The following is a 12,992-nucleotide window of genomic DNA, read 5'->3' on the forward strand; positions in this document are numbered from 1 at the left end:
TTCTCACTCCCTACAAGCCATCTTCTACCATGAATGACTTCTTCAGCCTTCCCACAAAGCTGAAAGGGGCTCCTTGGGTGGTTGGTATTCCTGTTAGTATGTCTGGACAGAGGGAGGGATTATGCAGGACTGGAAGGCAGGAAATTTTCTCAGAGGAGAAAAAACCTTCTTTGAGAGAGCTTTCTCACTGCCAGGAGCAACTTTCAATCAGGACCTCTTCTATTAGAGTGAAAGAGGGGGTATGGTTCCAACATAAGACTGTAGACTATAAAGACAGAAGGCTTGGGTTTGAATCAAGATGGAAGGTACAGAGAATCAGTCCTAGCATGTCAGTCCAGGAATTTCTCCTTTTATATCATTATTGTAGACTGGCAGAATGTTCCTAGGAATTTGTGCCGGTGTAGGTTGTAGCTTATGTTAGTGCTAAGCATACACAATCACAGTGGATTTATTAAGCACCACCGGTGAGCCTGGAGGGGCAGCTAGATGGCTCAGGGGATAGAGCAACAGGGCTGAAGCTGGAAGACCTAAATTAAAATCTGGGGAGAGAGAGGAATAGTGAAAGGCATCATGTAGGAGACATCACTTGAGCTGAGCTTTGAAGAAAATTTAGAAACTCTTAAGAGTCAGAGGTTAGGAGAAGGACATTTATTTCCAGCACATGAATACAAATAATAGCTAACATATATATAGCCCTTGCTATGAACCAGGTCCTGTGCTAATTTATAATTATCTCATTTGATCTCCACAATAACTCTGGGAGATTAGGTGCTATTATTATCACCATTTTACAGATTAGAAAACTGAGGCAAACAAAGCTTAAATGACTTGCTGAGGGTCACAAAGATAGTGCCTGGGGCTGATTTGAACTCAGGTTTCCTGATCCCAGGTCCAGTGCTCTCACTGCACCTTCTACTTGCCTCTAATATGAAGACAGAGATGGAATATCATGTACCAGAACAGCAAGAAGGATGGCTTGACTGTCCAATAGAGTATGTGAAGGGAAGTAATGGAAAATAAATCTGGAAAAATAGTCTCCATAAAGGATTTAAAGTCTATATAAAGGATAGTCTATATAAATGATGAACGAAGGAGTTTATGTTTGTTCCCAACTGTCAAAGGGTGCTGCTGGAACTTTTTGAGCAGGGCAGCAATGTAGGCAGTCCTGCACTTTAGGAATATTGCTTTGGCAGTTTTGCAGGAGATGAATTGGGTACTTGAAGCAGAGACCAATTAAGAAACTAGCTGACCTAGTGTAGTGGCTGTGTGATGGAGAAGTGGGGACAAATGCAAGAGGCATTGTGGCAATAGAAGTGAGAGGCTTAGCAAAGGACTGGATATGTGTAGTGAGGGAATGTAAAGAGTTAAGGATGATTCCCAGTTTGTAATATAACCATATGTAGAATGGAAAAAAAGTAATGATAGAGCTGTGGGGTCAGATCCAGTCTAGCAATGACTTTCTGAATTATATTAGCTGAGCTAATTCCTAGTTTTTGCCAAGCCTGGAATTTTCTCCCTCCTTATCTCTGCCACCTGCTAATACCCTGCCCTCTATAGGAAGCCTTTCTTAATCCTTTATAATAATGATAGTATTGCTGTTATACAATCATTTCCAGCTCTTTGTGAATTCATTTGGGGTTTTCTTGGCAAAGATACTAGAGTGGTTTGCTATTTCCTTCTCCAGCTGATTTGACAGATGAGGAAACTGAAGCAAAATAGGGTTAAGTGACTTGCCCAGGGTCATATACCTAATAAGATTCTAAGGCCTAATTTGAACTCAGAAAGAAGAGATTTCCTTACTCCAGTCCCAATATTCTATCCACTGTGCCACAAAGCTGCCCTGTAGCTCAGCTATATTTGTGGACTAGTAACATTTAGTATATACAGTCAAGAGAACTAAATTCTAATCTCAGCTTTGCTTTGACTAGCTGTTTTAACATCTATGGGCCTCAGTTTCCTCATTTGTAAAATATGAATTTGTCAAACATAACTGTCTTAGAATTGCTATTGAAACAGAAGGTAAGGATTTTTTAAGTCTACAGTCTGATCCTAGAACACCTTCCATTGTCTACTTCTGACATATGGCCACTATTAAATTTAAATTGTGGTTGGACTCTGAAATATATTATTAATTAGGTGGTCACCAGGGATTTAATTTCTAAATCCCAAAATGAGTTACTATAGTAAATGGAATTTATGGTAGTTTATTTACAATGTTTACAATAAAAGGAAGTTATTAAGGAGAGGGAGAGGAGGAGGAAGAGAGAGAGAGAGAAAGAGAGAGAAAGAACGAGAATGAACTCTGGCTTCTTCTTATACCAGTTTAGAATTTCTAAGTCCCAGCCAGGGGAAGAGAGTCTCTAGAAGATGGGTCTTACCTGGAGGCTTTATGCCTCCAGAAAGGCGGGGTCACTAAGTCAGCTTTTCCTCACCAACAGAGACAGTCTTAAAGAAGTCTGGGTGTCAGTCTTCCAGTTGCTCCTCTGTCCTTCACTCCAAGCCCAGATGACTGTTCTGTCTCCAAACTCATCCGAATGTCTGAATCCAAATGACTCTTCAATCTTTTTTTCCTCTATTTAAGGGCCTTTTTCTCTTGTGTCACCTCCTTTAAATTTTCAAATCTACCAATCACAGAAGCTGTTTTTCTCCAGAACTACCCATTCTTTAGTTCTCACCTTCTTTGGTTAAATTTTCTCCAAGACTGTCCATCCTTTAGTTCTCGCCTTCTTTGGTTAGATTATCTCTTTTTGGGTTACTTAACACCTCTTTGTAGTTCACCTTTTGTAGTTACTTAAAACCTTTTTGTAGTTAAAATCTAAAAATAGATTGTAGCTTACAATTCTAGCTTCACTATAAACAAAGAGCTAAGTACCTTCATTGTTACAATCAGGAGATTACAATTTTATCTTCACAATAAAGAAAGAGTTATGTATCTTCATTGGTACAATCAGGAGATAGCTAAATCCAGTCTTCACACCACCCAGTCCTGGACCTTTTTTAGTCACCACAGTAATTCTTTGGAACTATTTTCATGCCTTTTTAACAGATTCTATATTGAATCCAAGCTCGGGACCATCGTGGAACTACAGAAATATGAGTCCCTTCTCTTTGGGGAGGGATGTTCAGATCTGTGACTTCAACTCCATAAAGGAACTCTAAGTATGGAGACTCCTTTCATCAATACTTGTGAACAATTCCTCTCTGACTAGAAAATGTTTGATGTACCAAGGAGTTAAATGACTTGCCCATGATTATACAGTCAGAATGTTTCAAAGACAAGACTTGAACCCAAGTTTTCTTGACGGCGGTTTCTCAGAGCCACCGTATTGTCTCCCAAAAATGAAACCCCTGTGTAGAATTGTGTCTCTTAGTGTTTTATCCATGTAAATAACTTTCAAAGTAGCCTCATGAAAGGCAGAGCACCAGAAGTCCCATTGTCCTGAGAATGTGGTTTAGGAGAAGTTTTCAGTGGTTTAATGCCAACAGTATGAGAGTGGCCCTCTCCAGTTGCCATTCTTGATCTGTTGTTGATCAGTGGATTTGACAGAGTGACAGAAGGAAGTCAAGAAGATTCCTATGGATGCCAGAGTCCAGAGTATTTGTCCTCTAAGTCATCAGTGAAAGGGACACCAGAGATGCTTGACCTCTGGCAAGGGTGAATATATGCATCCTGCTTGACATCCAGAAACATCTGTCTCAGTCACACAGCAATTAGAGGACTCTTCAACAGCTTCCCAAAGCCAACATCAATTTGCACATTATCTTCTTGGCTGTGGGAAAGAAAATCATATTCTTGGGAACCAAGAAACATAGCAAGGTGGGAAGAATTGTCATGCATTCCCTAAGGACTCCCCTGATTCAAGCTGCTTCCTCCTGTCTGCCAAGACACCACCAGCTTTACCATGTCACCTGATGTCTGATGTTGCAATCTTCAATTTTCTTGCCCACACTGTAGCTTGATTTTCATATTTCTGCCACGGGATTTGAGAGAACAGTTAAAGCTGTTGTTATTTTTATTCACTGTGCATGTGTTTTTTTTCTTTTCTTCAACATAGATATAAGTGATTAGTGTAAGACCCTTCATTATTTCCCACAGCTGCCCTCCAGTTACTTTGGCAGCTGAGCTATTAAGTAAACCAGGGATCCTCAGCTTTCCCTCGCTAATTCTCTTTCCTTGCTACAGAAGGCTTGAGCTAACAAGGTTTACTATTTATGCTTCTGTGAAATGTCAGCAATCCATTCCTCTCTAGAAACCTCTTGTTCCTCTGTTCTACCCTCATCCAGGACACTTCCCTGTGTCCCCTGGATGGACTAATTTTGCTGTTTGATAGGCCTTAACAGGGTTACTTTTTTGTGTCACTTATAGCTATTCTCTAGGGATTCTTCTATAAGAAAAGCTCATTTATTCAGGTGCCAGATCTGGGAAATTTATGATGATTTTCCCCTTCTCAGGATTGAGCTGAAGTTGACCTTTTCAGATGCTACTTATAACAGAGGGTTTACCAAGTGAATTAATGGTGAAAATAACATTGCCAGGGAGCATATCCCATTGCATCAGCTATTTTCTCTATCTGGATGACATTTGAGGTTATATACCCAGCCCCCAACTCTTTCTCAGATTTTAGTGCTATATTACCAGCTGTCTATTGATTATTCTACTGGTTTGGCCGATCAGGACCTCAAATTCAACACCATCTCAAACTGTAATCATCATTCCTTTCCCTTCTTCTCCCAGAGATGTTCCAACTCCTGGCTTCCCTATTTCTGCCAATGGCATGTCCACTATCTTGGGCACTCAGGCTAGAATCCTCAGTAGCATCTTTTACTCTCTCTCACCTTCCAATGTTTGTCTTTGAATCTTTGGTCTTTTCTTTCCATTCTCAGGCTGCCACCCTAGTCCAGATACATATTAATTCAAATCTGATTAATTACAATAGTCTCCTAACTGAATTTCCTGCTTCTCATCTTCTTCCTACTTCCTCATAATCTGTTCTTTATATGTCTTCCAGGCCAGTCTTTCTAAAACATATTTGCATCAGATTATTCCTCTGCACAAAACCTTTAGCAGTTCCCCATTGTCTCCAGGGAAAAGTCCAAACCATATTTAAGATCTACCACAAATGGAATGCTAATCTACCTTTCCTATAATATATTTCTAATTTCTCCCTCATATAAACTCTTGTTTTAGCCCTAACCCACTCACCATCACATTGAAAAAGAACTACATTTGAAAGGACTCAGTTATGAATATCAACTCTGTAATCTTAGGTGTAGGGAAGGAAAGGAGAAGAGGGATAGGGATGAGGGAGTTGGGGAGGAGTAGTGCATCAGATGATCTCTAAGGTCCCTTCCTACTCTTAATCCAATAATCTCAAGACCTCAATATGTCTTGTATTTTTTTTCTACTCTTCTGCCTTTCTCTGCTATCACAACCCATCTCAATCCAGCCTTCTTCATGGTGCAATTATTGCCCTATCTTCTCTTCAATTTGTAGCCAATTCCATATTCTCCATTAAGCCTTTCATTGTCACTCCAAGGAAGTGATCTCTCCCTCCTTTAAAATCTACAGAACTTGGGGGCAGCTGGACAGCTGGACAGCTCATTGGATTGAGAGCCAGGCCTAAAGACAGGAGGTCCTGGGTTCAAGTATGAACTCAGACACTTCCCAGCTGTGTCACCTTGAACAAGTCGCTTAATCCCAAATGCCTAGACCTTATAGCCCTTACCACTCTTCTGCCTTAAAATCAATATGCAGTATTGATTCTAAGACAGAAAGTAAGGGTTTGGTTTTTTTAATAAAAAATAAAATCTACAGAGCTTATTACCCAGAGCACTCATATAGTGTGCTGTCTTGTTTTCTAGTTGTGTACATGCCATTGTCTCAACTGAATTATAGGCTCCTGGAGAGCAAAGGATCTTGTCTTCTTAGTATTACTCAAAGCACCTAACACAATAGCTAGAACATGATAAGGATTCAATTAATAATAAAGGAAGAAAGGGTGGGGGGGAAGAAGGAGAAGAGGAATGAAAAATACATCAATTAAATATCTAAAAGTTTGAAAGGTTTTTTGAAATTCAAAAAGAATAGCTAGGCAAAATAAACCAGCACATCAGATGTCTATCATAGTACATGCAATACTTCATAGCCATAGTCCTCTATCTCAAAAAAAAATCTGAAAGATTAAGTCTACTCTCTCATCCACATGAAATCCTTCATGGGAAAGATGGAATACACTTATTCTGTTTGGATCCAGGGGGAAGGCTATGATGTAGAGGGGGATAAACAAAGCAACAAATATAGGTTTGATATCAACAAAAACTTGCTAATGATTTCCAGGCCTGGAGACAGGAAGACTCGTCTTCCTGAGTTCAAATATGGCCTCAGACACGTACTTGCTGTGTGACCCTGGACAAGGTCACTTAAATTAATCCTGTTTGTCTGAGTTTTCTTATCTGTAAAATGAGCTGGAAAAGGAAATCACAAACTACTTCTGCATCTTTGCCAAGAAAACCCAAATAGGGTCACAAGGATCAGACACAACTGAACAACCTGGCTACGCCAAAGATCATGGGTTCCCTCATACATCAATACCCCAAAGGTCTTCATATCACCATGTGTTATTCAATGCCATAAGAATGCAAGTCTTCAAAAAATTAAAGTTGAGAGTCACTCCAGGGGCCATGGAAAGGCATATGGTAGGCTGCCAGTCATTATGAATGAAGAATTTTAGAAGATGAAATAAAAAAATGTTATTAGAAAGATGGAAGAATGGGGAGGTGGTAAGACAGATTGGTCAGATAGAAAGAGAAAGTGATAATCAGTAGAAGACTCTGTTTGTTGTATTGGTCTTCATGGCCATTCAGGTCCAGCATGGCATGCTCACATCAAAGAAGGTGCTCTGCTCTATGAGCAAGGCAGAAATGAAGTCACTCAAAAAAAAAAAAATATGAGATGCAAAAGCTTAGACATCTCCATCCCAAATGTTCATATGGGTCATTTATGGCTAAACTGTGGTAGAGTCTTCCAAGTTTATATTGGTTCAATCAGCCATAGTCAGACACACTATACATTGGCCCTGACATTGTGATGTTACTTTAGTCCTTTTCAAATACAGAGGACAAAAACAGAACATAATAGCAAGAACTATAGAGGGGGGGAACTATAGAGGAGGACTCCCAGCATGTTGGGTATAACTTTTATGAAGGATTAGTTAAGAGAAAGGGCATGGACAAGAATTGTGTGGAGTGGCTAGGTGTGGAAAGAAGACATTTCTACATCAATGAGATCGCAGATCCCTCAGAGGGATCTTCAAACCTTCAAATTAATAAAAATGAATTTCATTCTAAAAATTTTTATATTAAAATTTTCTCCAATTCAGATTCTCTTCAGTCTTCTATTTAACAAACATATATTCAATACTTAGAGCACCTGCTCTACTGCTCTACTGAGAACTGTTGAGAAATGTAAAGCTAAAGATACCATTGTCTCAGACCTTCGCCTTAGAAAAAAGTCGGGGAAACAAGTTTTACAATTAGTCAGTAAGATGTAAAGTCAGGGAAGTAAACAAGAAACTTCAATATATTGTGATACCAACTTGATCCTGTAAGAACTTTAAGAACTCAGAGGAAAGGAGACATGTAGGTAGCCCAGTGGATTGAGAGCCAGATGGGACATCATGGGTTCAAATGTGGCCTCAGATACTTCCTCACTGTGTGATCCTGGGCAAGTCACTTAACCCCCATTGCCTAGTCGTTACTACTCTTCTGCCTTAGGACCAATACACAGTATTGATTCCAAGATAGTTGGGAAGGAAGGAAGGAAGGAAGGAAGGAAGGAAGGAAGGAAGGAAGGAAGGAAGGAAGGAAGGAAGGAAGGAAGGAAGGAAGGAAGGAAGGAAGGAAGGAAGGAAGGAAGGAAGGAAGGAAGGAAGGAAGGAAGGAAGGAAGGAAGGAAGGAAGGAAGGAAGGAAGGAAGGAAGGAAGGAAGGAAGGAAAGGAGAGCATTCAGAAGAAAGGAAATAATCACTTTGACTCAGAGTTAGATCAGAAAACTTCATAATGGAGTTTGGCATCCAAGGCAATGAGAAATTAGGACTGGACAGTAGAGAGGAATACAATCCAGGATGGAAGGTAGGCTTGAGCAAAGACCCAAAGGAAACAATAGATGCCATATGTAGGTAATACATAAAAGAGTATTAGAATAAGGGAGTGATGTGAAATAGAAATAGGATAGGAAAAGTTGATGAAGGATTTTAAATGTCAGGCTAATAAATTGGGATTTAATCTGAGGGGTGATTGAGAGCTCTTATATGTTTTTACACAAAGAATGAGATGATGCATTCTCATCAGTTAGTACTTATGGAGAATGTCACCATATATGGCACTGGCCTAAACATATGAATGAAGAAGTACTGTGTTGGGGGCAGCTAGGTGGCTCAGGAGATTGAGAGCAAGGCCTGGAGATGACATGAACAGATCCTCGATTCAAATCTGACCTCAGAAACCTTCTAGCTGTGTGACCCTAGGCAAGTCACTTAATATCCTTTGCTTATTTCTCTTCTTCCTTGGAACCAATAAACAGTATTGATTCTAAGATAGAAGATAAGGGTTTCAATAATTTTTAAAAAAGAAGTACTGTGGTATAGCAGGGAAAGAGTTTTAAGTCTATACTCCATTATTTTCTAGCTTATGTGACTAAAGGAGCTATTTAACTTCTCTGAGCTTCATTTTCTTCATCTGAAAAATGGGGATAATTTTAAAAATACTCTTACTACCTATCTCCCCAAGTTGACCTGAGTCAAGTGCTTTGTGAAATGTAAAGCACTATATAAATAAATGTGAGCTATTGTTATTAGAAGAAAGAGCCCCGAGAAAGTTAATGCTGAGTTAATTATAATGACTAAGTGTGGTCCAAGAGAAGGGCTGGGAAAATTCAAACTCTATCTTCTTTGCAGAGATAAAGGATTATAGCTACCAAGTATCATATGTATAGTCAATTTTGCCCAGCTATTCTTTTTTACTCTTTTTTTATTTGTTGTTTCGATGGAAGACTCATGGGGAGAAGAGCAAAATATATTCAAAAATGTGAATGATATAAAAACAAAAAGTATTAATAAAAATCAGATTTTTTAAAGTGCATTAAACTTGAATGGAGAGTTCTGAGTTTTAAGTCTGAATCTGACACTTCATCATTTAACTTCTCAGTTAAGTCTTGGATATTTACACTAGGTGCTCTATAAACCTTAAAAGGCTATGTGAATGTGAGTTATTATTAGAAAGTGACCGAATACATGATATGGATAGAATATGGCAGTGGGGCATAAAGGAAAGAACTGGCTCTCAAGACTTGCACTCATGTCCTGTATGTATTATCTTCTCTCTGCATGACCTCAGGAAAGTCATCAACTTCTCAGTGTTCTAAGACAATAAATTGTAGAGAAGGTGCCAGACTACATCAGTAGAGGGAATTTTCCTCATCTAGTGGCTCCCTAAGCCAATGAAATCGCAAGTCCAGTCACTACCCCCATCCCAATGGCTTCTTTAGATTCCCCAAGGTCTTCTTGTTTCACATTTGTTACAATATTAGTATCGGTAATATTTATGGCTTAATATTGTGACAAATTCAATAACTAACAGCAAGCCAAGGTCAACACTGGATTCTTTGTGCTAACAGAAAGCAGATAGCACAGAAAACTGATTACAAAAACAATGAATATTTGGTTTTCAAATACCATCTGATTTTTCCGGCTTTTTCTTCACAATTGTTTGGTGATGGCTGATATTTAAATTTTCTCTGCAAGAATGTCAAGAGAAGTAGCCCCAGTTTACCAGGTGACCAAGAGATTACAATATAGGGTTGAAGCTCTGCAGGCAATAAATTCAGAGAGGAGATAGCACACATGCAGATAATTAACAGATAACTACATTTATGTATGTAACATTTTATAGACATTTAGGTTCAAGAGTTATATTGGAGACCTTTTCCCAAAGATGTGTCTCTTTGAATACTTCCAAACAGGTACTGTGTGTCTGTTATCTTTTATACTAATTATATATATTTCCTCTAGTATCACTTCAACCCGCCTCAGTCAGTTCTTGTCATGGAAGGAGAAGACATCGGGAATATAAATCAGGCTCTCCAGAAAGTATCCTACATCAACTCCAGGCAATTCCCTACTGCAGGCGTCAGGAGGCTCAAAGTGTCATCCAAAGTCCAGTAAGTTAAACTCCATCAAGTCCATTAAGCTCATCCTACTGCAAAAACCTGGGGATTGGAAAGAGGGGCAGGCACTACATTGTAAAAACAGAACACAACAGCAGGGCAGCTGGGTGAATCAGTAAAAAGAGTGCCAGACTTAGAAATGAGAGATGAGTTTAAATCTGACCTCAGGACACTTCCCAGCAAATCACATACCCCTCATTGCCTAGCCCTAACCACGCTTCTGCCTTGGAACCAATATTGATTCTAAGATAGAAGGTAAGACTTGCACAAAGCAACCTTACCATCTACCAAGCATTAAGTGACTGTTCACTTTCCTGTCCCTCCAATGCTATTCACATTTTACTACTATACAAAAGGTGGTCACTCCTGTTTTCTTGCTAAGTATCCAAAGAAGCCTATATAAATATACTTAATAATTTATTACTTTTATTTTTAAGGAAAGTTTTTGTTTTACTACTTAGAATGCTCACCTTTATTTTGTTAGTTATGCCTGCTGTAATACCAGCATGGTTTCTATTCCAAACCCAAGAGGCCAAATAGACAACTACTACATATCATGTTCTAAGAAATTCTGGGAAGATTCCCTTACTCAGAATTACCTCTGTCCATTGTCTACAGCAGCTTGTTTGACCTGAAATTCCACCATTAAAGCTTCATTTCTTGGGAGACTTAAAGATGTTTCATTTTCTCACAATCCTTTATCCCAATATAAATATACTAGGGAAAGCTAACCCTTGCCATCTAACACCTTAGCAGGATAGGCATATATTTGTTTGCTTGTTATTCTCTCCCCTGTTAGATTGTAAGCTTATTGAGGGCAGGGATTGTCTTTTGCCTGTTTTTTTTTTTTTGCTTGCTCAATTCCTAGCACTGTGCCTAGCACATAGTAGGTGTTTAATACATGTTTGAAGTATATTACTCATTTAATAAGCATTTATTGACTGAATATCTACTAGGTATTTAGCCTCTGTTTTAGGACTGGGAAAGATCTGAAGGCTAGGAAGAATTCTTAGACTCTAACGCTTACTATTTGTATTACAATACAATTACAAAGGATTGATCTAGGTAACTTTTAAGGTCCTTTCCAGCTTAATATCAATAGTCCTATGGCCCTAACCTCGAGGACCTCTTACCCAGTCTATTACAATAGTCTTCTAAGTGGTCTCGTTGCATTTTATGTCCTAGACTTACTGGATTCCTTACCTATTCTCAAATCCACTTCCTACCATTCTCCTACTTTTGTTTATTCACACAAGTCTTCTATGTGCTACCTTCTCATCACTATCTATTGAATTCAAGACCTAGTTCAGGTGCCACCTTCCAAATAAAGCTTTCCCTGACTCTGACTCCTCCCTAGCTAAAAAGTGATCTCTTCCTTCTTCAGATTTAACTAAATTAAATTTGTATTGACCTCTTCTTTGTCCCTGTGATATTGTACCCTGTGCCATGCTTATTTCTGTATAGATCCTATATACCCCCAATTACATCATTAATTTCTAGAGAGAAGGAACTGCCATTCTTCATCTCTGTGTCCCTAGAACCTAGCAAAATGGTTTGCCCATAGCAAGTACTTAATAAATGTTTTTGAACTATATGAATTAGATAAAAAGCAAAACTATATTTATACACATGCAAAACAGAATTGGTACTTTTCTAGCTACGGTAGGTAACTGAGAGACTACTTGAAAATTGGACCCAGAGACAAGAACCTAAGAAGGAGGAGTAAAGTCACCAAGAACTGAGTGAGAAATTCAGAAATGGAATATGGGAGGATATAGAAGGCAGATTTAGTGACCATGATTTTGCCAAAGGACACTCCTGTGTTCTAATAGTGAAATATAATTTCATAAAGGAGCCCCAGCTCAAGAGGAAGAAGGCATTTCCCCCTTTATTCATTAAAGTCCCTGCCTCTAGGAATCCTAAGCCTTCTATAGCCTGATCTATTTTGGAAAAGAACTGTGGTCAATAGAGAGGGCACCTTCTCTCTCAGAGGCTAGTTCATGTAACTGCTCCAGAGGATCACAGATTTAGAACTGGAAGGGACAACAGAAATGAGCCTGTACAAAACCCCCATTTTTATTGATGAGAAGACTGAGACCCAGAGCAGTTAAGTGACTTTTCCAAGCTCACACAGGTAATAAGTAGCACCAGTGGTATTTTAACTCAGAGCCCCTTCCAAATCTGGCACTCCTTCCACTATAACAATAAGCGATCCTTATAACAGGATTGTCTCTCGTGACTGAGTGGAGCCTTCTGAGTGTTTACATAAGAAGTGAGGAGAGAATTTGGCTTCCCCCAATGGCATGCGTGTACCCCTCTTCCGAGGTACATTTGGTCAGGAAATTTTGCATATTCCCACGTTCCTTTGACATCCTCCCAGAAGTGGCGGCATGAAGATACTCTGACCCTCAGAAACTTACACATTCAGTCACCAGAAGAACCATTTGGAGGCAAAACAGCTCACCTTGGGAGTGTCAGTTTCGGGGGGGGGGGGCAGCTGAGGAACAATCGAGCATGTCCTTCCCCTTGGCCAGGGGAGAGTCAGCCTCAACAAGATTGTAAGACAAGGGAGCATATTTCTAAGCCTCATAACTACCAGCTCTACCTAAAAACAACACTCCTGCGATGTCCTTAAAGGGAAATAAAACACACAGTGGATACAAATGGTTTAGCTCTGGGGTCTCATTTGGCAAGATGGCTCTATCCAGCCTGTTAGATAACAATTTGCATACCTAATAATAATGCTCATAACAATTACCTTCTACCAAAT

The 12,992-nt window shown here is 39.3% G+C and overlaps 1 protein-coding gene across 1 annotated transcript in view; it reads left to right on the forward strand.

The window, feature by feature from the left end:
- The window catches only part of CLSTN2 (calsyntenin 2), a 1,000,106-nt gene that overhangs the window by 962,874 nt on the left and 24,240 nt on the right, over positions 1-12,992 (forward strand). The window contains exon 11 of the mRNA XM_007493952.3: positions 10,068-10,216. Coding sequence (XP_007494014.2) covers positions 10,068-10,216 — 149 coding nt within the window. The remainder of the gene's footprint in view (positions 1-10,067; positions 10,217-12,992) is intronic.

Source organism: Monodelphis domestica, chromosome 4 (assembly GCF_027887165.1).
Source record: "Monodelphis domestica isolate mMonDom1 chromosome 4, mMonDom1.pri, whole genome shotgun sequence".
NCBI lineage: Eukaryota > Metazoa > Chordata > Mammalia > Didelphimorphia > Didelphidae > Monodelphis > Monodelphis domestica.